Source organism: Poeciliopsis prolifica, unplaced genomic scaffold (genome assembly GCF_027474105.1).
Source record: "Poeciliopsis prolifica strain line A6 unplaced genomic scaffold, Auburn_PproV2 SCAFFOLD081, whole genome shotgun sequence".
NCBI lineage: Eukaryota > Metazoa > Chordata > Actinopteri > Cyprinodontiformes > Poeciliidae > Poeciliopsis > Poeciliopsis prolifica.
In genome coordinates, this window is record NW_026562456.1 from 865212 (window position 1) to 888722 (window position 23511).

Consider the following 23511-nt stretch of genomic DNA (forward strand, 5'->3'; position numbering starts at 1 on the left):
ATTAAGATGTCATATCACTATATATTGCAGATGCATATTGTCACTTTGATTTCATTTATACATTTACACTCTGAACTTTATTTAACTCAGAGTAAAAACAGCACAACAGTTTTTATTTATTACTCTTCATATCAATGACATCAATTCAACACAATTTACACACATTGTGCAAAGAAAAACAACATTGTTTAGATCCCACCTCCTATTTGATAATAGATTTTTATTGGGATGATCAGGATGGATGGGATTACAAATAAACAGCTTGGAGAGGAAAGATACGGTTTGGAAATGTTCTTACAAAAAGAGATGGATAGGATGAGATTCAGAAAACTCAGAAGGAAAACAGCAAAGTAAAGAGCGCATATTGCCATCTGGTGGCAAAAAGATGGTACTACAAAAAAACCTATGTTCCTTTCTCAAATGTTTTGCAGAAAAATAATTAAAATAGCTGAATTAAAATTATGTTTATAATTTAACTATTTGCAGGCCTTACTGGTTTTAAGCTCTTAATTTAAACACATGTATCATCTGTGGGACAGTCGCTGAAATTTATGTGTTTTTGACCTAAAAATATATATTTTCAAACTTTCAAAAATACATGGCTAGTAAATATTTGTGAAAATATTATTGACAGACTTATATCTAGAAAAAGACCTGACCCAGTGATATCCAAAATGAAAAAAAATAACAACAAACCCTTATTTATTCATGATGGTAACAATAACAGAGAAACTTAATGTTATTTATAAACAAAAAGGTCTGGATTTTATTACAACATGAGCATCTTGTCTACATAATTCCTCTTTTTACCTGAAAATGATTTATCTCGTCTCCTGTTAACATCTAGAAAACAATCATAACAATTACAGCTCAAATTGGTTTAAAAAGTTAAATTATTGTATTTGAGAGATGACCAGAGGTTTGGCGTTGGAGCCGCCTTGATGAACGCCGGGACTGAAGAACGGATAAAGTTCCTCCGTGAAGGAGCAGTCTGAGAATCGGTGGATCTGTTCTGCAGAATCAATGTCATAGAAAATGACGGAGCCCTCTTTGTAATCCACAAAAACACCGACTTTGTTCAATTGAGATTTTACATTCAGGTTCAAACCGGCCGCCTTGATCGTATCGCCGCTTCGTAATCCGACGGCCCAGTAGCCGCTGCCGGGGATTGATGAGATCGACCCCTTCCTGCCAATCGACCCGTAGACGACGCCGACGTCCCAGGCCGTTTTTTCTCTCACCTCAGCCTCAAAGTAAACTCTTCCAGAGGAGAAACTCTGGCTGCCCAAAACGTTGGCCGCAGTGTCGAACCGCTGCGGATTATCGGGGAGATTCTGCTTCACGCCGCCACAGTGGACCCGCTTCCTGTCTGGAGATAAAACCAGGTTGGGATGCGCCGTGTCCGGATCCAGAGTCACATCGACCTCAAACTGCTGCATTCGGATCAGCTTGGCCTTGCTGAGGAACCTCTCCATCTCTCTGTCAAGCATTTCTTTCAGCTTGTCCATGGAAGCCATGACAGTTTTGCCGTAGGACGGCTGAGGAGCGGAGAACTCTGTGAGGTCGGAGGTTTTTACGTCCTGGAGGGACTGCAGGTTGGTATCCGTAAGGAGAAGACGATCCAGCTCCGCCTCGCTTTTCGTCAGCTCTGAGATTTCCTCCTCCAGCTCTCTGATGAGCTTCTCCGCTTGGTTTTGGAAAGTCTTCTGCTTCTCCTCGACGGCTTTGGTGAGATGGGATAGACTTTCCTCGACCGACTGGATTAAAACCCTGAATGTCTGCTGACTCTCTGCTGTCTGTCGCTCGGCAGACTTCCTGCTCAGCTCTGCTGAACGCCGGATCTCACAGATCTTCATCTCTCTCTCTTTTATTTTCAGCCTCGTTTCCAACTTCATTTCCCTCAGTCTGGACTTCTGTCTTTCACATCGAGAAGGAGCAGCAGTCAGGCCTGGATTGGAGCAAAACCAGAGTCAGTTTCACCACACAGATATTCCTGAGGTTAAATGCTGGCTTACAAACTTAAATTGTAACATTAAGAATTCTGATAGGAAAGTCAAATTTCTCACATTAAAGTCAGAAATCTAAGATAAAATGACTCCTTGCAAACCTAAATTCTCAGATTAAAGTCAGAATTTTGATACTTAATGATGATATACAAATTTAAATTATGAGATTAGGGTCAGAAATCTAAAATTGTCAGAATTTAGGGACATTATAACAACAATAACTGATCAGTTTTCATATTTACCTCTTTGCGCCGATCTTGTGTTTGACAGACGTTGTACCAGATCATTCCTGCCAATTTTCGCTAAAACCTGCAACGATCTCCTCAGCGCCTCGGCCTCGTCGTACTGTTGGAGCATCAGGTCCACCGTGTCCGGCCGGTCCGCCTTCTCCAGCCGGGACACCGGGATCCCTCCGGAGTCATTCCCATCATCCTCAAGCAGCCACTTGAACTTTTTGAACTGGTCGATTGTCAGGTTCTCCAGGATCTTCCACAGGTCCTCTTTAGCAGTCGCCATTGTTGTTTAGGCACCAGCTGAGACCCTGAAAACACAAAACGTACACAAAATACTAAATTACTGAAGCATTGATTTATTTTTTTAGAACTATCGTAATCAAACAAATTTTCACCATAAAAAGCGAATTTGGTTTGGTTTAATCTGACGGCACCCAATACCCGATGAATGTAGAACATTTGGATTGACTGGTCAGTTTATTGACGTTTGGGACCAAAGTCACAACATTTGTTCCACCTCCAGCCTGTTCCCCTCCTGCCCTAAGGGGGCACTGCACTAAGAACCACTGAAAGAAACAACACAAAAACCTCTGAACACACTGAGGCAACTTCTTTCTTCATCAAATGGAAACAAAAATGGATTTTAGTGGTTCCAGATTTCACTTTTGTCTTTGGCTAAAGACCATGAGCCATTTCTCCTGCTAATGCTAAGTTTGTTTTAGTTGTATTTACCCAGAATGCTCTGCACTACTGATCAATTCCTGATTTTGGATCAGACTGCTGCGCCCCAAGGGAGCATTCCCACCAACCCTGTTTAAACCCTGCTTTAATCCAAGTCCAGTCCAATTACCGAGAAGGTCTGGTTCATTTGGAGAGGTGTGAATGCTAATCGAACTTTAATACAAACCAAAATAGCAACAACATATTTCACTTTGTATAACTGCAATCTAATCTAATCTAATCTAATCAGTTACTGTGTAACTGAACTGATCTCTGGGCCTCAAGTTACAGAAAACGACAAAAACTCTTCAGCCAGCATTTACCAGATTTTTTGTCTATGTCAAACTGCTGGACGAGTCAATAAACTCGTCCAGCAGAGTGAAAACAAAACCAAACCTTTGGACAGGAACTGAGCTGCATTCTGACTGATTCATCCCATCAGGACGGTTTTTATCTCCACTGGATTCAGAAGTTATCACATCTGGACCAGAAATTATCCCAGAAATTATTGCAGAAATGATACTGCTGTCATTTTGAAACCATTTTCCAGCTCATAAATAATAATAATGGCATATTATTGCAAGTACACCAACTAAAAGATCGATAAACTTTCACTTTTAAAGAATATTTAACACTGGAAGACGTTTCAAATATCCAAAATAAGTGAAAATAAAATGGATTTTGAAGTGTCAACAAAACAAGATTGCCCTTTTGTTTGAAGAAAAGTTTGGACTTTTCTAAAAGAATAAATAAAAGTGCAAACTAACTACTGTGTATTTATAAAGTTTTTCTTTAAATAAGAGGTTGTTACGTTCTGTTGGATAGGATTGTTTTAATACATTAATATGAAACAGTTTTTTTCTCTTTGTTTAAAATGAAATGTGTGTGAAGCATTTATGTGACAAAGAAGCAGAAGTAGAAAATAATGTAAACAAAGCATTTCACTAAATCGTCTGTTACATTTCAATAACATACAAAACTTCTCTCTAATAAAACAGAAACATATATTTATGTCAACTCTGAAACTGATTTTTTCTAAAATTTAGCAATTTATCATGGAAACATGTTAAACATTTCTATTCATCCTGAACGTTTCCCTTCACATTTCTATGACACGTTTACGCGTTTTTTTTTTTTTTTTTTTCTTGTTTTACACTGAGGATCAGAAAACAAACAGCCGCTGTGAAATTCACCAGAAAGTTCATCAGCAGGAATTCTGGGATTATTCCTGCAGCCCAATAAAGCAGAATAACATAAATATTCACTTACTAAACCGGGTGTTGCGCCTCGGTTCGTCCTCACATGTGCTTCCCCTTTCCTTCCTGTTGCTTTATGGGAGGGACAGAAAAACCCGACTGGCTGCAGTTCTGCAAAGCTGCCACTAGATGGCGATGAAGTCTCATTTCTACAGGAATTACTAAGACGAGTAACTGGAAATATTTGACTTTTAGGAGGATTTTTACTATGTTGTGCTTTTTACTTTTTGTTAGCAGAATCAGTTTTCGGCACAGCGATCAACGTGACATCAAGAAACTCGCACCGTTTTGGCTTTAGTGTTGTGCTCCCTTTGTTTGGAGGACACACCCTTTTATTGTACAGAGTGTGTTCAATTAGACAGGTCACGTGATGTGACACACAATAATTCAATAATGAGGAAAAAAACAACAAATGAGAGCACAAAAACATTCATAATGTCAACACCCCCACTTGCTCACATTTGGGTAACTTCCTCTGACTCTTAATATTTCAACCAAAATACATTCATGATTCACCAAACAAACATTTCATACTTCCTCAACTTAATCTTTGTTGCTGGTTTAGTTAGTACATCTGCAACCATTTCATTAGTTGGACAGTACTCTAGAAATACGTTTCCTTCATTTACAACTGTTCTGACAAAATGATATTTAATATCAATATGTTTACATCTTTGTCTATTCACAGGATTTTTGGCTAAGGATATGGTACCCTGATTGTCCTCATGAATCTTAGCTAAATAATCCAGACCATCCATGTTGAACAACAGTTGTTTCAAGTATAAGCATTCCTGTATAGTAGCAGCTAGTGCCATGTGCACTCTGCTTCACATGTAGATAGAGCTACTGTAGGCTGTCTTTTGGTCTTCCATGAGACTAACGGACCATCTTTATTTAGACTCATACAGTAACCTGTTGTACTCTTTCGATCGGATACATCACCTGCCCAATCAGCATCACTGTATGCATATATAAGGTTATCACAGGCACCCCTTTTAAAACATAGTTCTTTATCTTGTGTGCCTCTTAGATACCTAAAAACATGCTTTACAGTATTCCACTGCTCTGTGGTTGGGTTTGCAAAGTACTGTGTCAGTTTACTTACTACATAGCTTAAATCTGGTCTTGTACATGTTGACAAATAGATTAAGCTTCCTACTGCCTCCCTGTATTTTCTGACATCACTCATTACTTCAGCATTATCATCATAAAGTTTCTGCTCACAAGGAGTAGTTCGTGGCTTACAGTTCTGCATGTCAAACTTTTCCAGTATTTTCTTCACATACTTCGACTGTGACATTTTAACACTGTCAGCCTCTTTTTCAAAGTCAATGCCAAGAAAATGTTCAACTTTCCTAAGTCCTTCATCTTAAATTTGGATGCAAGTTTCTCTTTTACATCTTTAAGGATATTCGTATCACTGGCAGCAATAATCAAATCATCAACCCATATAATGATATGCACAGTTTCAGTATCATTAATCTTTGTGTAAACACAATTATCAGCAGGGTTTTGAACAAACTTGATTTCACATAGGTAGTCATGCAACATTTTGTTCCAGTTTCTGCCTGACTGTTTGAGTCCATAAAGAGATTTTTGCAGTTTATACACCAGTCTTTCATTTTCTTGAGATTCCTTCTTGTAGCCCTCTGGTTGTTCAATATAAAGTTCATATTCGATTGGAGCATGTAAATATGCTGTCTTTACATCCATCTGGTGAACAAACATGTTCTCCTGTGCTACCTTTTGCATCAACACTGATGCTTGTCATGCTAGCAGTTGGTGAAAAGGTTTCATCATAGTTCACTCCTTTCTTTTGACTGAATCCCTTAGCAACATATCTAGCCTTATATTTATCTGATCCATCATTATTCTTTTTGATTGTATACACCCATTTACCCCCCACTACAGCTTTACCCTCAGGTAAGTTGGTCAGGGAAAAAGTAACATTGTCCTGTAATGACTGCATTTCCTCATCCATTGCTGTAACCCACTCTTTTGCATTCAGACGTTACAGCTTCTTTGTAGGTTTGAGGTACTCCACTTATCAGTCTGTAACAATAATCAATGTTAGCTATTTGCTCTTCATCAATGCTACATACAGTCATCTAAATAATCTGGTTTCTTTCTTTCTCTGACAGGGTATCGCCTCTCAGGTTTTCATGTTTTGTTGTGTGACTGGTACTCGCCATTGGTTCTTTTTCTATGCTCAGGTCCTGATTTACTGGAACAGCATCTGAAGTTTTGGTTGCTTTGGGACTAATTCTAATCATATCATCATCATCCAAAGTTACATCCGTCTCATTTTTCTCTCTGGATACAATTTCCACAAGCCTGTGTTTCTGGATTTTCCTGCTGTTTGGATAGTAGACCATATAGCTGGGCTATTCTTGTCATACCCTATAAAAATGCCTTTTTCACACCTTGAATCCAGCTTCCCTTTCTCTCGTTTGTAAGTGTAACAAACGCATCCAAACTTGTGCATCCTAGAAATGTTAGGCTGTCTGCCTGTCAACATGAAGTAAGGGTTTGTTTTGTCCGATTATTAAAACATCTGTTTCGCACTACACAGCAGCTGTCTGAATGCATATGGCCATAAATTTTTGGTAACTCACCATCGATTAACATACATCTAGCCATGTCAAATAAAGTTCTCCAGTTTCGTTCTGCCTACCATTTTGATGTGGAGAATAAGGTGCGGAGGTCTCGTGTCTGATACTATTTCTGCTCAGTAATGCCTGATACTCTTTTCCTGTGAATTCTGTACCATTATCTGACCTCATACATTTAATCTTTCCATGTGGGGTCATGTCAGCAATAAACTTTTCAGTAGCTTGTACTGTATCACTCTTGTTTTTAAAAAAACTATACAAAGACTGCACTGGAATAATCATCTGTGAAGGATAATGCATATCTGTGACCATCTTTTGACATTGGATCTATAGGTCCTGCTAAATCTGTGTGGACCATTGCTAGAGGTTCTTTAGCTCTTGCATCTGGCTCCTTGTTCCTAGTTTGAACAAATTTTCCTTTTGTGCAAACTTCACAATATGGCATTGGTTCACCTCTCCCTTTAATTTCCATGCCATGAACAACATTTTCTAGCTTCAGTACATCTCTGTAATTGCAATGTCCAAGAATCTCATGCCAACCTTGTAAGTCATAACATTTTTTACACTGATCACCACATTCATTGTCCGTCGTTTGCAAATAATACAATTTGTTACATGGGAAACTTGGTATCGTCTCTGAGAAGAACGTTCTTTCCTTCTTTGAAGATCACCGTTGCTCCGCTGGATGTTGCAGCTTTCACTGAGAAGATGTCCTGCGGATATGAAGGGATGTACAATTTGTTCCTCAGCACCGTTTTAAGACGTCGACCTAACGCGTCTCCTCGTTGCTTAGCAACCCCAAAACACCTGGATCCATCAGCCAATTCCACGCAGTGCGTCTCGGCCTGGAAACTTTCATCAAGCTTCCGAAACTTCCCGATGTCGGTGATTATATGCGATGTTGCACCAGCGTCCACCATCAGACCTCTCCTGATGTCCATTCGCGTGTCAGCGTCGCTCACCCGAAATGCAAACTCTTTGTCGCCGCCCGTCTCTTCGGCTACTTTCCGTGCGTTGTCCCGTTGTTTTCTCCGTCTGCAGGTTGCGTTGCTGTGACTGTTATTCTTACAGTAACTGCACCACTGCTTCCGCTGGCAGGTTCTGCTTGTGTGGCCTTTCATCCCACATTTAAAACACAGTCTCAGAACTTCCTGCTCCAGGTTCATTTGCGCCTCTTGGTGTGCATTTCGTGCCAGAATGTGCTTTAGCTTTCATCACATTGTCCTCAGATACTGTAGCACGCATAATCTCAATGTCTTCAAAACTTCTGAGTTTAGTCCTAAACTCTGCAAAAATCAATTTATCACCATCTTCGCTTTGCGTGATATAAACAGCAAATTGCTTCAATGTCCCTGGAAGTCCATCGCTCAGCTCCTCACCTGCATTCCTTAAAGCGGTGATCGCGGTCTCAGCTCTGATGATGTACTCCGTAACCGATTCACTGGGTGATTTCTACAGTGAAGTCAGTTCAGTGTACAAGTTAATCACTCTGGGCTTTCCTTTACCGGCGTAATGGGCCCGCAGGATTCCAAGTGCCGCACGTCCGTCGTCTGCCGCGTCATGCATGATAAGTGATAGACTCTTGTCATCCAAAAACTGAATGAGCTCGGCATAAGCTTCAGCATTTTTCTTCGAGTCTTCCTTTTCATCGTCATCATCGGAGGGACTTGTCAAAATTGTCTGTTTCAACCCTTGCAGTCGAAGATGTCCTAAAAACTTTGTTTCCCATAGTTCATAATTTTTCTCATCTCCATCAAAAAGAAAGAAGTCTTGACCAGCGGCTGTGTGCCATGTCTTTTTCTCTTCTGTTCATTTTCCTTGTTTACTTACACAGCAGGTGTTCACGGTCTGTCGAGGCATTCACCCGTTTCTTCATTGATTCTGGGCCCATAACCTGTTAGCAGAATCAGTTTTCGGCACAGCGATCAACGTGACATCAAGAAACTCGCACCGTTTTGGCTTTAGTGTTGTGCTCCCTTTGTTTGGAGGACACACCCTTTTATTGTACAGAGTGTGTTCAATTAGACGGTCACGTGATGTGACACACAATAATTCAATAATGAGGAAAAAAATAACAACAAATGAGAGCACAAAAACATTCATAATGTCAACACTTTTACTTCAGTAAAAGTTTCGGCTCCACAGTGGTTCTCAATAATTTTGTGTCCATTTCATATGTTGAAAATAAGAAATGTGTTCAAAATTTATCAATTAAATTAATATGTTCAGATTTGGGAATAGTTCAAAATAAGGAATCAGATTAGCATCTTGGAATTTGTTCAAATATAAATTTTGGATTCAGTTCAGAGTCTAGAACTGGATTAAACTTCTGAATCTGTTTAAAATTCAAATTTAGAAACAATTTATTGATCCCAAATAATGAATATTTTCAAAATAGTGAATCTGTTCAAACTAAGGAATCAGTTCAGCATCTATAACGAGATCAAACTCAGTAATCAAAGTCATGACTTTCTTTAAAAAACTCATTTGTTTTTAGTGTCTGGGAATCAGAACTTCACGGATTGATAGTTTCTTCTCTGACGTCATTACTGATATTTTTTCTCTGCTTTTATTGTGGAGGACATAATCTGACAGGAAGACAAACTTTAATTCCCACATGAAAACAACTTAATCTGATCCACAACAAAGTTTAATTAATTACCAAAATGACACAGATTGTGCATAAATGCAGAAGAGGAAGGAAAACTCTCTACTCTTGTGCATGTATCAGTTGCTAAATTGTCTTCATATAACATGCTGCGACATGCAGATGAGCTGGAACTGCCAAAAATAGAAACATTTTTCCCACCGTCTGCAGCCTCTGCTCTCCGATCCTTCCTCACACATGTCAGAGGAATGTTTCATGTTTTCACTGCAGGCTCAGTGAGACCATCAGACAAACTGAGAAATAAACTCCTTTCACACCGATCCGGCCGTTTAACAAACTGGGAGGTTTTTCTGTCTTTAAAGCATCTTTCTGAGGTTTCTGCTGTTCAATTTCACTGATTATAAGATCAGATTTTTGTGTTACTGTCCAGCTTCTGGTGAAAATATTGTAGGGGGAGGAGCCAGTAGGGGGAGGAGCCAGAAGGGGACGGTAGAAAATCCAGGGGGGGAAAGAGCATCCAGGTGACACCAGCTCTGCTCTGATATCTGCTGCTGTCAGGATCCTCGGAGAGAAACCATGGCGGTTAATAAGTGTGTCAAGAATCTGCTCTTCCTCTTCAACCTGCTGTTTTGGGTGAGTCTGACCCATAAAAATCATCTGTTAGTTTAAAGTCAGGTTCTCTGTTTTAGTTTTCTGCTCTGAGGTGGTGTTTGGTATTTAATCTGTCTTTCTGTTCTCATCCTGATCACTTGTCATTTTTTTATATATTAACTTTTATAGAACGGGTCTTATCTATTTATTTTTGGCCTCGCCCTCAAACACAACCAGCCGAGTTTCAGGGTGTGACCAGGTTCTCTCACAAACACCGGAGTCCATTTCGGGTGGTTCCTATTTCTGCAGAACCAATTCGTCTCTCTGATTCAGCTGCATTTCCTTCCATCTGGACACTAATGGACCAGGCAGGAGGTTCTGCCACTAAATGAGCTGATGCTCAGCAGAACACGGTCTCATGCTACTTAACCACTTCCTGGAATGTTTCATTTCTCCCTCCTCCATGCAGAGATGCACTTTTTAAATGCTTGTTTCCTTCTAATAGCTGCACAAAACATCATCACTTTCTATTGCCTTGTTGCTGAAAATGTGTTGTTGAAATGAAATTACCTTTACTTAAGAACGAATGTGGCAAACCAGACCTGAAAGCGACGCTTCAAATCCACAACTTTACCAGATGTGTTTGGTCCAGTTTCTTGAGCAAACGTGTTGGAAAAGTGAAAAGAACCAGACAGAATTACAAGTAACATTTCAACAAGACAGGAGCTTGTTTTAAATCAAAATGTTGTATTTAGCTTTCTGGAAAGTTACTTTTATCTTATTTTGAATGTGCCGAGATATTCACTCTAAAACAGAGCTAAGATTTGCAGTGCAGATGTTTGGATTTCCTTCTGAATTTGATTTAAACTTCACATTTCTTGACAATTAAATGATAGAAATGAAACAACTCGTTCAAAAAGACTTGACGTTTGTTAAAAAGTGAAAATTTTAGCCTTTTATTTTGAGTCTTCAGCCTGTTTCAGTTGAAGCTCGTAAACTGGGCGTGGTGGTTCAGTTTTGGTGCTCAGGGGGTAAAGGTGAATTGCAACCAGTTCTAAACTGGTTGAACTGGTTCTGCAGAAGCTTCCTCTTCGCTGTCGCCCTCCGGCAGATTTTGTCATGAAGTTTACACCCTGGCAGGCGCGTCTGGCTGCTTCCGGTGGACAAAACGTTTTAAGTTTTAACATCTCTAGATGTTCAAACTGGTTTTGACTTCACTTTGCTCCAGTTTGAGTCGCTGCAACAGAACAAACAGTGAAATTAAAGTCAAATTTATTCAAATGACTCATGATCAACTTGTTACTAAATATATTTGGAACTAAAGTTTAGACACAAAAAGAAATATTTTTATGCATAAAAATAAAGCACAAGTCCAGTTTTATTGCTCTGACCTTTGACCTCAGGAAGAAAGTTTTGATCGTAACTATTGAAGCAAATTTACTTTGGTTTGCAAATGTTGCACTTGCATTTTTCACCAGTTAATGCAACTTTTGTGGCTTTTGATCACCAACATTTTCTCTTATTTTCTTCAATCTTCTAATTTAACTTCCTGTTTCCTGTTTTTGTTATTTTAGATATTTTGTCGGATTTGCTTCTGCTGTTCATTTTAACTTGAACAACTAACATGAAACTAATACAAGAATAATGAAATATAATCACATTTCTGCCAATGCAAAGAACATAAAGTCTAGGTGGAAACTTTTATTGTACACAAGATCATAAATAATGTATAGATGTGTGTGTGTGTGTGTGTGTGTGTGTGTGTGTGTGTGTGTGTGTGTGTGTGTGTGTGTGTGTGTGTGTATTTGTGTTTTTTTTAAGTGAAAAGATGCTTGAGTTTTAACACTTTTTTTAAAAAAATGGTTTACAATTTAAACATTTAAAATTTTAAACATTAATTCTTGAAATCTCTTATGTTTGTTGTCGGTTCTGATATTGAACTCATTTTGTCGCTGCAGCTTTTATCTCTGGTTATTTCTGTCGGTTCTCCTGAAACGCCTCCAGATCGATGCTAACTGGATCTGGAGCCATTCGGCCATGTTGGACGTCATGGTTTCACACGATGATGGAAATGTTGAGGCGGTTCCTTTATTTACTCTGAAACCAGTTTGATTTAATCTGGCTGAACTGGATCCGCGTCTGTTTTTCTCCTCTGAGTTGATCAGAAATCCCGGTTCTGTTCTGATCCAGTTCAGCCGTTTTGCCGTCCTGAACATAAAAACATTTGGAATCAGACGGGAGACACGTTTTTTTTTTCCTGCGTCGACGTTTTACAGCAATGAAACTGAAATGATTTTGATCTGCAGTCAGGAGAAGAAACAAACAAAAACCTCTTTATTGCAAACAGCTGAGAGCCTGAAAACTCTGCAAAGTTTCCACTTCGGCTTCACGTCGCCTTCAACAAACATGAGATTTTATTTCTACACATGATTCAATCTTAGAAGAAAATTAAAATACAGCAGCTGTCAAGCTGAGTGACTTCTGATGACCTGAATGTTTTAAACATTTTAATATTCCTATGAATAGAAAACTCCCTCATTTCCCAGTAAATCAGTTTTCTAAAGATTCAAATCTGAAAGTTTACCAGAATATCATCCATTTTAATGTAAATGTGATAAACTCGCATTAATGGATTAAAAATGACTTCAAATATGAATAAATATTTGAATATAAAGGGAAAAATGTATATTAGAGATGCAATTTGGTCTAATTTATCAAGTTAGATTTTTTTTTTCCCTCCAGGTTTTTAATATAACAATAAAATGTTTTGCAGAAGTAAAGAGCTTCTAAGAAATGTTAAATCCAAAATAACACGGTGGATTAAATGCTATAATTTTTAAGTATAAAGACTAAAAATATTAACTAGGTTCTTATGTATGAACAATTAAAATATTACTTCCACTGACACTTTTCCATTTATTCCAACATATTTCTTGTGAAAAAAATAAGATTTCCTTTTAAATAACAGATATTTGCTCAATAAACTGGACTTTTTTGCAGCTTTTCCTGATTTAGTTTAAACCTTAATTTTCTTTTTTGGCAGATTTGCTGAGACTTTATTGTGGTCTTAATTTGATCCTTATATTTCACCATTTTCTTGTTTAATTTGTGAAAAACCTTCAGGAAACTGAATATCTTGACCAACCTGTGGGGCAAAGGCTCAGATTTCTCCAACAGTTTTTGGGTTTGACTTGTGAAACTGACATGGATCCAGATTCGGCGGAACGATCACGAGAACGTGACTTAACATGATCAGAAATGTGTTGTGAAAGGCGACAGCCTGTGAGTCACTGCGGAGGGACGAAGACGCCCACGCAGCGAAACGCCGGGTTATGAATGAGCGCTTCTATTTCAGATGAGATTAAGGGATGAAAAGATCCAGAGGAGAAAGGAGCCTGAAACAAGAGAACATAAAACCAAAACACAACTAGGAATCCACTTTAATCAGAAAATAATCCAGATTCTCAGGATGTTTTCCTTGAGATTTAATCTGGTCTTTTCATCTGAAAGTAGAATTCATGTTTAAAAGATTTGTAGATCATAATATGGATTAGTTTAAGATGTAATCTAATGCTCATGTCATGACAGGGCCACCAGTTGATTTAGAATTTTAATAAATGATTGTGATAATCTTTCACTGGATTCTGGATCTTAATTTGCTGTTTTACTGAATCTGGGATTTGAAACATTCATTGTTTTGTGTCCCAAGTGTAATCCAGGTAATTCTTGTCTTTTGGTACTGAATTATGTTCTTAGTGGTGAACTAATAATCCAGATATTATCCTGGGCAGCAAACAAATCCATTCAGATTATGCTCTAAATACACTTAATCCAGATTTACTCCTGAAGCTTCATATCGGAAATATTTTGGGTTTGTTTATGGGCAAAATTTGACTTTTACACTGCTAATCTGGATTAATTGCAACATTTCTTAATTCGAGTGGAACATTCATGTTTTATAAATAGCCTAATTTAGTAGAATTTCTCTGGAGACATTTTGTTTTTCCTGTGTTAGTGTTGTGACTCAGAGAGGTTGCTATGTCGTTTGGTCGTTTCTGTGTTTGCGTCACGGTAATCCGGCCGAGTTTTCTAGAAAGATCTCTGAAACAAAGACGTGAACATGCAGAGTAAACATCTGCTGCTTTGCTTCTTCTGTCCAGTAAAAAAGCTTCAGCTGAAACAAAACATCCTTTTACAGATTCTGGTGTTTGCTGATGAACTGGGATCTGCATGTTTCCACAAACAGGTTTTTCTCTCTGCTGTCGACCAGCAGCTCCTCCTGTTGGAAAAAAACTGATCTGGTTCATCCACTACTAAAACTCAGCATTTAGTTTTTCCCACTTCAAAAAAAATGAAAAATTACTGGGGGAAATTCAGATGAATGTTTTTAATTGTTCTTAAATGTTTTTTTTTTGCTTCTTTTATCTGTTAACTGGATTACAATGCAGGATTAATGACTCAACTGTAACTGATGGAAAATCCTCCTTGGATGACATTTCACCTTCAGAACCGGTTTGCTGAATTGGGCTTTTTATCTGCAGGGATTTCCTGCTATAAAGCAGAAAAAATTTTTCTTTATCTTCAACAAAGAAATGTTGTTTTTGTTTTTAAATGAAGATAAAGAGGCACCCTGCTGCTGCTTTATCTAATGTTGTTGCAATTTTATTCAGTAAAAGTTTTTCTTTGCGTTCTGCATGGATGGCCTGAAGACTAGCAAAAACTGAACAAAACTAATTTTAATGTAATGATATAAATGCATTTTTACTTTTAAATACTAAAGTATTTAATTTATTTTAAAAATGCAGTGATTTTCTCCATATTGTTTTTTTATTCTGCAAGGTACAACACAGTGTCGTCTGCATAACGAATGTTTCAAATAAATAGGGAGGTTTTTGTGGGATTTAAGTCAAAATGTTTATATGTAAAATTGGAAATGTTCATTAAAACCCTTTTAATTCTGATGAGAATAAAGTTTTAACAGCTCATTGTACTTTTAGTACTTCATCATTGAATTTTGTCATAGAGTTCGGTTCCACTTCTAATAGATTATTTTTTTACTGTATTTGGCCAGCAGTTTGTGATGGTTGTACTGGATCTACTGGTTAATTGTACGCCGCAGAGTGTGGGAAGGCTTGGGTGAGGCGCTGCTGTTTTTAAAGCTAATAATGGTTCATGTCTTCCTATTTCTGTTCATCTATTCAGAGGTTTGAACTATTTATAAATTAACAATAACCTTTTAAAAATAACACTTTCAAGGATTTATTATAATGAAGAGAAAATTGAGTTATTACAAATGTATAAGAATCTTATTTTTACCATTTTAAGACCCGCTGCCTGCAGTAACTGGTGGGCTAAAGGGGTTTTTTCTGTTTTTCCAGGCGTCTTCATCAGTCAGACTGGCTGCCCGGTCTGTTTTTCCCCACTCGTCTTCAGATTAAATATTTATGATGTAAAATCACTCGCAGCACCATGTTTATGGTGTGAGAGCTGAATAATGCATGTTGGCGTCACACCCACTGAAACGCTCTGTGACCCCAGAGGTTTGGATTTCAAACGGGTCGAGTTTCATTCGGGGTCCGACCCAACAAATAACCCATTGGCTTAATTTCTTTATTCATAGCTAAAGGATTCAAATTTCAACATGGCTGCCTTCCAAATAAAACTTTGCTAGTGCAGGAAAAAAATCAAATGTTTCGCACATTGATCTGTACAACCTCTGAGAATCTGACTGGAACATAATGTGAAGTGCATTAGCTTGAGTTGCTAACAGCAGTTTGCATAATTGTTGGCACAGGAAGTTCTTAACGTTTCACCTGATTGACATTCCAGATGTATGGAAGCATTTAACTGCCAGACTTTGAGTAGACGTTTTTGTCTTAACGATGAATCTCATTTGTTTTGCATCTCGTTTCCCAGCTGAACGTTGGTAGTTTGTTCATGTTTTGGGTCGGTGACTGATCTGATGTTCCACCTATTGACCCTTTGCAACTTCGTCACTGAATCATTCAAGACGCCATGATGGACGTTGGCAGTAAATGGTGCAACGGAAATTTTCCAAAGTTGTTTTTGCCAGTTTATTAATGGCTTTTACTAAAGTTTGAAAGGGCTAGCTCAGAAAACGACCTGCAATTTGATTTGTTGATCAAATTACAAACTTTGACTAAATTCACACCACAGGATTTTTATAATTGTGAAATAAACTGCTTTTCCCCTTACACCAGAGCAGCATTAACGACGTACTAAAGACCAGATGCTAACCAGTTTTTTTCATACCTGCTAGGCTACATGACGGTGTAGCACTGGTTACCAATAGTTAGACTCTTACCTTCGCCTTAATGTAATATTTAATATCTTTCTAATTATACCTACTTCTAATGTTTATCAAAGTTAATATTTTTGTAAAACGTGTTTGCTGTAAAGCTGTGATCACACTGAGAGCTGCTGGTCATTATGATTATCGTCGCCATCTTTCCTGGTTAAAATGATCAAATGACACGTTTGATTTGCATCCCTGTCCTCTGCAGGTCTGTGGCTGCGTCATCCTTGGAGTTGGGATTTACCTGAAGGTCACCAAAGGTGGAAACAAGGTGAGACCCCGTTTATATTGAGAATCAATGCATCATGTTCATCTCTGGGGGAAATAAACATTACAAGTCATTTTCATTCAACTGAGTCTTTATTATTCTACATGACTCGACCAGTTCTGAAGCTGCTGGATCAAATCTCCATGTCCGATTAATTCCCACCTCCTGCTTTCCAGATTACAGATCAATATCTTCCGAGTTTCGACCTCATGATCGCCATTGGGGTGATCATCATGGTGATCGGCTTCCTGGGCTGCTGCGGCGCCTACAAAGAGAGCCGCTGCATGCTGCTGGTGGTAAGAATCTTTTAACGTCGACTTCATGCAACGACGGGTTGATTTGGAGGAAACTGCAGGTCAATAACTGATCTGAGACTTTTTTGCCTCATTAGATCTTGTCAAAACATCACCAGACCAACAAATTTCTAGAGAACAGCAACTTTTTTTTTTTAATTGGGAGTTGTAGTCAATTGAGTTGAGTTGCAAGAAAGGAAAAACAAAGTACTTACCTGAAATGTAGGTGGACCAAGAATACTAAATATCTGACACGACAGTCAACCTTCAAACCTCAGGAAGTTTTGCATATTTTGATGTAACTGGGGTAAAAACATTTTTACTGATAAGGAATCATCATAAAAACATTCACCAGTTATGAAATGAGTGATAAACATACATTTTGTTAAATACCATCAAGCGAGTATCAAATGTTGACAAATGTCCCAGTTACTGGAACATTTATAATAAAAATCAGGAGAGTTTTTGCTTCCACTTAAAGGAACTCTGTTTTTCTGCAGTTTTATGGATGTTGTTCTGGATTTGTGGCGCATAGAAGTTCATGAGTATTTAACTAAAGAAAATGGATTTTATGCCAAATTGGGACTGGCAGTAATCCCTCAATCGGCGCCACCTGTTAAACCTGCCTGCTGTTTGCACATTGAAATGTGAAACTACTACTCCAGTTTTAATTTCATTATGAAAGCGGTGCATCGGATGATGTGCTGAGACTGTCGAAACACTAATGGACATTTTGGATCCTGATGAAGAAATGAACTGCATCCATTTTGTTCCAGTTCTTCATCTTCCTGCTCCTCATCTTCGTCCTGCTGCTGACAGCTGGCATCGTGGCAGCAGTCGGGGAGGGCAAAGTAAGATCCATCGTCTCCTGATCCTTCATCATCTTATTTTGGGAGTTTGGAGGACTGAACTCTGTTTCTGTGCAGGTGAAGGACTGGTTGAAGGAGAAACTGGAAAAATTCACCCCAATTTCAAGCCAGGAGCCGGACGTGATTGCCGACATGGAGAAACTGCAGCGTGAGGTATTGATGCAACTAACTTTATAAATTGGATGTCTAAAAGACCAAAGTTTTATCTCACTTTAACATTCATGGCTTATTTCTTTAAAACAGGCTGTTGCGTCACCACTAGTCTCTTCACCAGCTGACTAAAAACTGTTTTTCTTTAATAAGAGGATTATATTTGGCTCTTTCTCACTTTGACTCGCCTGAGTTTATCAGCTGCTTCCATGTGGCGATGGCTGCGTCACTAAGTTAAATGTTAAACTAATTCTTGCTTTCTTTGTTTGCAGCTCATGTGTTGTGGACTCATGAAGGGACCATCAGACTGGACAAAAGTCCCAGATTCCTGCAAGTGCAACGCCACTGCTCCAGCTGAAGTGTGCAACGGTGGAGTCTATAAGGACGTAAGATGACGAGATGTGAAGAATCGATGCACTAATCTTTAAAAACAGTTTAATTTTAAGAGCTTTCTCAGCTCGTGTTGTGACGAATGTGCCTCGTCCTGCAGCCCTGCTACGACAAACTCATCAGCTACATGAAGGACAATATGGTGGTGGCGTTGGGAATCGCTTTCGCAGTCGCCGCCATTCTGGTAAAGATGCACACACTGAGCTCTGAAGATGTCAGACTCTTAATCTCACTTAAACCCTAAATATCTAACAGCAGTTATTCACACCACCTGCTGGTGATGCTTGGTACTGCCTCACTTGGTCAACTAGACAGAATCAGGTGATCTCTCAGAATTTGGTCTAAATTTTGAAAGCAAAATTATTTTTGCTTTCAAAATTATTATTATTTATAATTATTAAATAATAAATTATTATTTATCCTATGTTATTATTTCTATGTTAGTTAAAAATATTATTATTATTTTTAGACAGAATTCTGAGATTTTCTTGGATTTGATCTCAAAATTCTGAGATTAGTCAGATTATTTTTGTCAGGGGCTCTAAGTCTTATGCTGACAATATCAGCGTTTCGTCCTGATATTTTAAATTGAAAATAAAATTTTACATAGTTTTTTGCTGATAAGCTGTTTAAAATAGTTTATTGGCTTAAAAAAAAACATTCAGAACAGTAATTAAGCCAAAACTGTAAAAAATATTTATTCATTTTGAATTAAAGATAAAATGTTCTCCTCAGAACTCCTTCAGTTTATCTGCTGATGTATTTAATCCAACAAAATGTTTTTCTTATTGAACAAAAGACCTGAATTGCTCATTTGCACATTTTAAAGGTTCGTGTGGTTTAATGATAAATCTATAGTATGTAATTTTTTTATTAATCAATTAATTACTAAAACAGTGGTTAGTGTCTCAAACTCTGCTGGAAGCCAGAAAGGCTCTGAAAGCAAATCTCTCTTTTACCAGTTTTTGTATTTTATTCTTTTGCTGTCAGTGAAGAAAAACTGACATTATGTCCTCATTAGAGGAGAAATGTGCCTGTGTGTCACATTATTTTTGAACCCCAGAAAAATTTTATCTTAAATTATTTAAAATTTCTTAGATACTCGGCGCAACTTAAGAATTGAGTATAAATTGCAAAGACATTTTTATTATTAAGATCCTCAGGGTTCTATATTTATGTTTCAATGTGAATTTTCACATTTTTGTTTAGTTTGCTATTATGTTCCCTAAATCCGTGTGTTGGCCTCCTTCTGTCCAACGACTCTTGGGGAGTGGAATCGGATTGATACGAAAATAAGATTATTATAATTTTTTTTATGCTTCTGGATGCCTACAGGCCTAAAAAACATCTCTAGCTCGTCTATTTAAGTATTTCTGTTAGTTAAATTACGTTTTCTCTTCAGGTCTTCGGCATGGCCTTCTCCATGATGCTCTTCTGTCAGATTGGGAGGAAAAATGCAGCCGACACCGCCTGAGTCGCCGCCAATCAGCTGCACTTTCCTCATAACTCCCACAACACAACTAATGCAGTTTATTCTAAGCTTTTATTGTGAAGGAGCATGTTACTATATCTGCCAGTATACATATTGTGAGACGTTAATGGGGCAGGAAAGATAATTTAAATAAATAAATAAATAAGTAAATGGTTGTTTGTTCTGCTCAAATCTGTTTTTTTTTTTTTTTTTTTGTTTGTTTTTTGGTGAGAATAATCTCTTATGTGAAATTTTTCAAAAGTATAGAACAGTTTTTATTTAAATAGCTGCCTCAACTTTTTTTTATTGCTAACACTGAAGCAAAACCAAAGTTAATTGGATTTCAAACTTTTTTTCTTTGTATTTTTTTTATCAAAACCCCTCATCCTCAGCTGGTTAAATTTTTATTGCATTTTAACTTTTTTTTTTTTTTTTACTGGGCAGTACAAGGCTTCCGTATATTATTTCTCAGGAACTTGTACAGGTCTGTACTTTAAAATCTACACTGGCTTGTTTTTGATTGAATGATTTTATCCATCCAGCTATGTAACATAAAATGTCTGTTTTCTATTGAAGATAAATAAAGATACATACAAATAAAGCCAGACTGGATGCGTTTGATTTGGGTTGTATTGGTCATTGAGATGTAATTGAGAAACTGTAGAATTGGGTGAAACAGAGAGATGTTGAAACTGAAATGCTTTTTCTCTATTGGAATTATTTCTTGACAGGAATTGACTTCAGCTTATTAAATACAGGTGAGTTGATTGAAATTTTTCATTTGACATCAGCCGTGTAGTGTCATAAATTAAATGTAACTTTCAGAATGTGTAGTCCAGATTTTTTTAATTTTACAGAACTAAATGTTTTAGAATGAGCCTTTAATGTCTTTTTGGTTTTACATTCTTTATACAGTTTTTGTTTAACTTTTTTTTATTTTATACCTGGCTTTAAAATTGCCCAATTGTTTTAAAAGCTAAATCAGACTTGGTGCTTATTGACTCGGTACTTAAAGATTTTTCCTCTTTTTATTTCTTGTTTCTTTGCATTGAGCTGCTTCTCGTCAGAGCCTCTCAAATTAAGATCTTAGTAATTGAAACAGACCCCCCATGTTTGTAGCAACCGGAAGTACATCTGCAGTAAACCGGAAGTCTGTTTCTGCACCTCGTGAAGAACCACAAAATGGAAGCAGTCACCTTGGAAACCAGGATAGGATCATTGTGTCCGATTAGCCGAAGCTAACATCCGTTTGCAGTCACTTCTCGGGTATCTTTGCTAAATCCCAGAAGAAAAACATCCACAGGGATCCAAACGACTGACCGGAAGTGTTTGGTCCGTCATGGCGCTGCTGGACAAGGAGGACTCTGTGACGTCATGCTGCCGGTAAGCTAACGGCTAACAACTGTCATAAAAAACACGGAGATTTTATTCACAATTTTGGATTACGAGGAATTGAAATAAGGACATTTGTTTAAAAAATAAAACATTTGAAATGGCTAAAAAAAAAATAATTCAAACGGAAATTATTTCGAAACTGAAAAGAAAAATCTGAAATAATTTAACATTTCAAAACTTTTTTTTTTTCGGTTTCAAAATAATTTCTTATTTTTTTTTTTTCAATTCAAACATTATGGCCCCAATTCAACTCCACAGTTACACAAATTTGTATGGAGGGTGAAGAGTGCCAAATTGGTTTTCATGTTGGGGTCTGTTGCATTTTCTTAAATAAATTTACTAGATATTAAAATATAGTAGTTATTATTAGTACAATTAATGGAGGCTTTAAAATGTTAATTCCATTGTCCATATATTTTTATACTTTAGTTTTCTGTCTTTTGTTGATTCAAATGGATTTTTTTTTATACAGAAATTTACACATTACATTTGTTGATTTTTACCAGTTTTTGTATTTTATTCTTTTGCTGTCAGTGAAGAAAAACTGACATTATGTCCTCATTAGAGGAGAAATGTGCCTGTGTGTCACATTATTTTTGAACCCCAGAAAAATTTTATCTTAAATAATTTAAAATTTCTTAGATACTTGGCGCAACATAAGAATTGAGTATAAATTGCAAAAACGTTTTTGTTATTAAATAAGTCACATCAAAGTAAAGGAAAGATTTTAAGTGTTATTTATAGGGAGGTGAAATTAGTCACTTAAATTTGGGGTTTATATATATTTTTTTGAGTCTATTCTCTTGAACAATTAAAAGCCTAAATTTCAGAAATCCACTAGTTTTCCTCCCAGAACTCCGAATATTCATCTGAATATAAGCGTGTATGAGTTTAACTTAATACAAGCAGAGCCAGTATTTGCATTATACCTCTGCTGATATTTGATAAGCTGTGTGCATTGTAATGCAATGAGTTCATTATAAGCTACTAGTATTTTTTTTTTCTGTATGGATATAAAATGTTTGTTTCAGTAGATGTAGTGACAAAATGTGACCAGCAGGGGGAGCGCTAGTAAAGCACGGCGCTCCTAAATGCCTGAAGAAAAAAGTAGCCCATTTATTTATGGAATATTCTCCTTTTTCTGAGTTTTAAAAGCAACATATTTATCTGTTCAGCTCATCAGAAAATGGAGCCGAGACTGGATTAATTTCCAGACTGAAGCCACAAAGTCTGAAGGACACATTTGAGAATTTGGAGAACTTTAACATGACTTTATAAGGATTTTATTCCTTATAAATAAACTTCTGTGGCTTGGCTTCATTCGTTTTCTTTCATTTCAGGTTGCTGTGCACCAAAGAATGATCTAAACTCAAAAACAGAGCTTTTATTGTGAAATCCCCAATTTTTAGAACTTTATTAAAAATAATGATAAAGTTATGTTTAGACTTTAAAGGCTTCCACATGTTGTGTACAGTTGATCTTTCATTCATTTACTTTTTAATATTTTTGCTAGATTTGGTTAAATATTGTCATCAGCCTGCACAACTTGATTCAATCTCATTTTCATTTAAGAGACATAAAATTAGTCATCATGACTTTTTTGCCTTATTTCAACTTTATTCTCCTCTGACTTCTTGTTATCCAGTTTTTAAAAATCTTCTCTTCTTGTAATTTTGGGCTTTATTCTGGTTACTTTTTAAGCTCATTTTAGTATAAAATGTACAAATGAAGCAACTCCTCATAATAAACTTTATTCTTGTTTGACTTCTCATGAAGTTGAAATATTACCAGAATAAAGTCGTAATATGGGAGTCAATATTCCAAGAATAAACATTTTATTTCTGTATTATTTCAACTTTATTTTCATACTATTTCTGGTAATATTACGAGTTTTTTCTTATGACTCCTCATAAAGTTGAAATATCACAGGAATAAATTCGTAAGATGTGAAAAAGGTCAATATTATAATAACAGTCATATTATTCTTGTATGACTTAATCTTTCATAAAAAGTTTCTCAGTAGCCTATGTATTATTCTGAGAATTAAGTCCTAGGTACACAACTGATCGTATTATTTAAACTTTATTCTAATAACACTATAATTTTATTCTTGCAATTGTTCTTTTCTTTAGTTTTTAGCGTGGATGCAATACTTTGTCGTAGTTTGTCTCCCCCTAGTGGCTGAAATAGTTTTTTCCTGTAGTGTTTATTTGAGCGTTTCATTTTAAACATTCTCAGTCACAGTTTGTGTTTTGCTTTAAAACGTCAAACGGTCAGGACGCTGCTGGTGCTGACATTCGCAGGCTGGACCTGAAGTGGAGCAGCTGTGATGG

General features: G+C 37.1%; 2 protein-coding genes across 2 annotated transcripts; one reads left to right on the plus strand and one right to left on the minus strand.

The window, feature by feature from the left end:
- Positions 1-128: 128 nt before the first annotated feature.
- Positions 129-4266, minus strand: LOC129352902 (pyrin-like). Its single transcript, XM_055022111.1, has 3 exons — positions 4229-4266; positions 2249-2547; positions 129-1948 (listed from the first exon to the last, which is right to left on the minus strand). Exons 2-3 carry the CDS (start codon positions 2520-2522, stop codon positions 894-896), a joined length of 1329 nt encoding a protein of 442 aa, XP_054878086.1. The 5' UTR covers positions 2523-2547; positions 4229-4266; the 3' UTR covers positions 129-893.
- Positions 4267-9933: 5667 nt separating this feature from the next.
- tspan9b (tetraspanin 9b) lies at positions 9934-20384 on the plus strand. Its single transcript, XM_055022101.1, has 8 exons — positions 9934-10068; positions 16551-16613; positions 16787-16906; positions 17680-17754; positions 17830-17925; positions 18195-18308; positions 18413-18496; positions 19715-20384. Exons 1-8 carry the CDS (start codon positions 10012-10014, stop codon positions 19784-19786), a joined length of 681 nt encoding a protein of 226 aa, XP_054878076.1. The 5' UTR covers positions 9934-10011; the 3' UTR covers positions 19787-20384.
- Positions 20385-23511: the final 3127 nt, after the last annotated feature.

Bases quoted from the DNA above. Each gene is read 5' to 3' on its own strand.
- LOC129352902 (XM_055022111.1), bottom strand. From the start codon at position 2,522: ATGGCGACTGCTAAAGAGGACCTGTGGAAGATCCTGGAGAACCTGACA. The intron at 1,949-2,248 runs GTAAATATGAAA...GCTCCAATCCAG, and splicing joins CACAAGATCGGCGCAAAGAG to GCCTGACTGCTGCTCCTTCT.
- tspan9b (XM_055022101.1), top strand. From the start codon at position 10,012: ATGGCGGTTAATAAGTGTGTCAAGAATCTGCTCTTCCTCTTCAACCTG. The intron at 16,614-16,786 runs GTGAGACCCCGT...CCTGCTTTCCAG, and splicing joins TCACCAAAGGTGGAAACAAG to ATTACAGATCAATATCTTCC. The intron at 17,926-18,194 runs GTATTGATGCAA...CTTTGTTTGCAG, and splicing joins TGGAGAAACTGCAGCGTGAG to CTCATGTGTTGTGGACTCAT.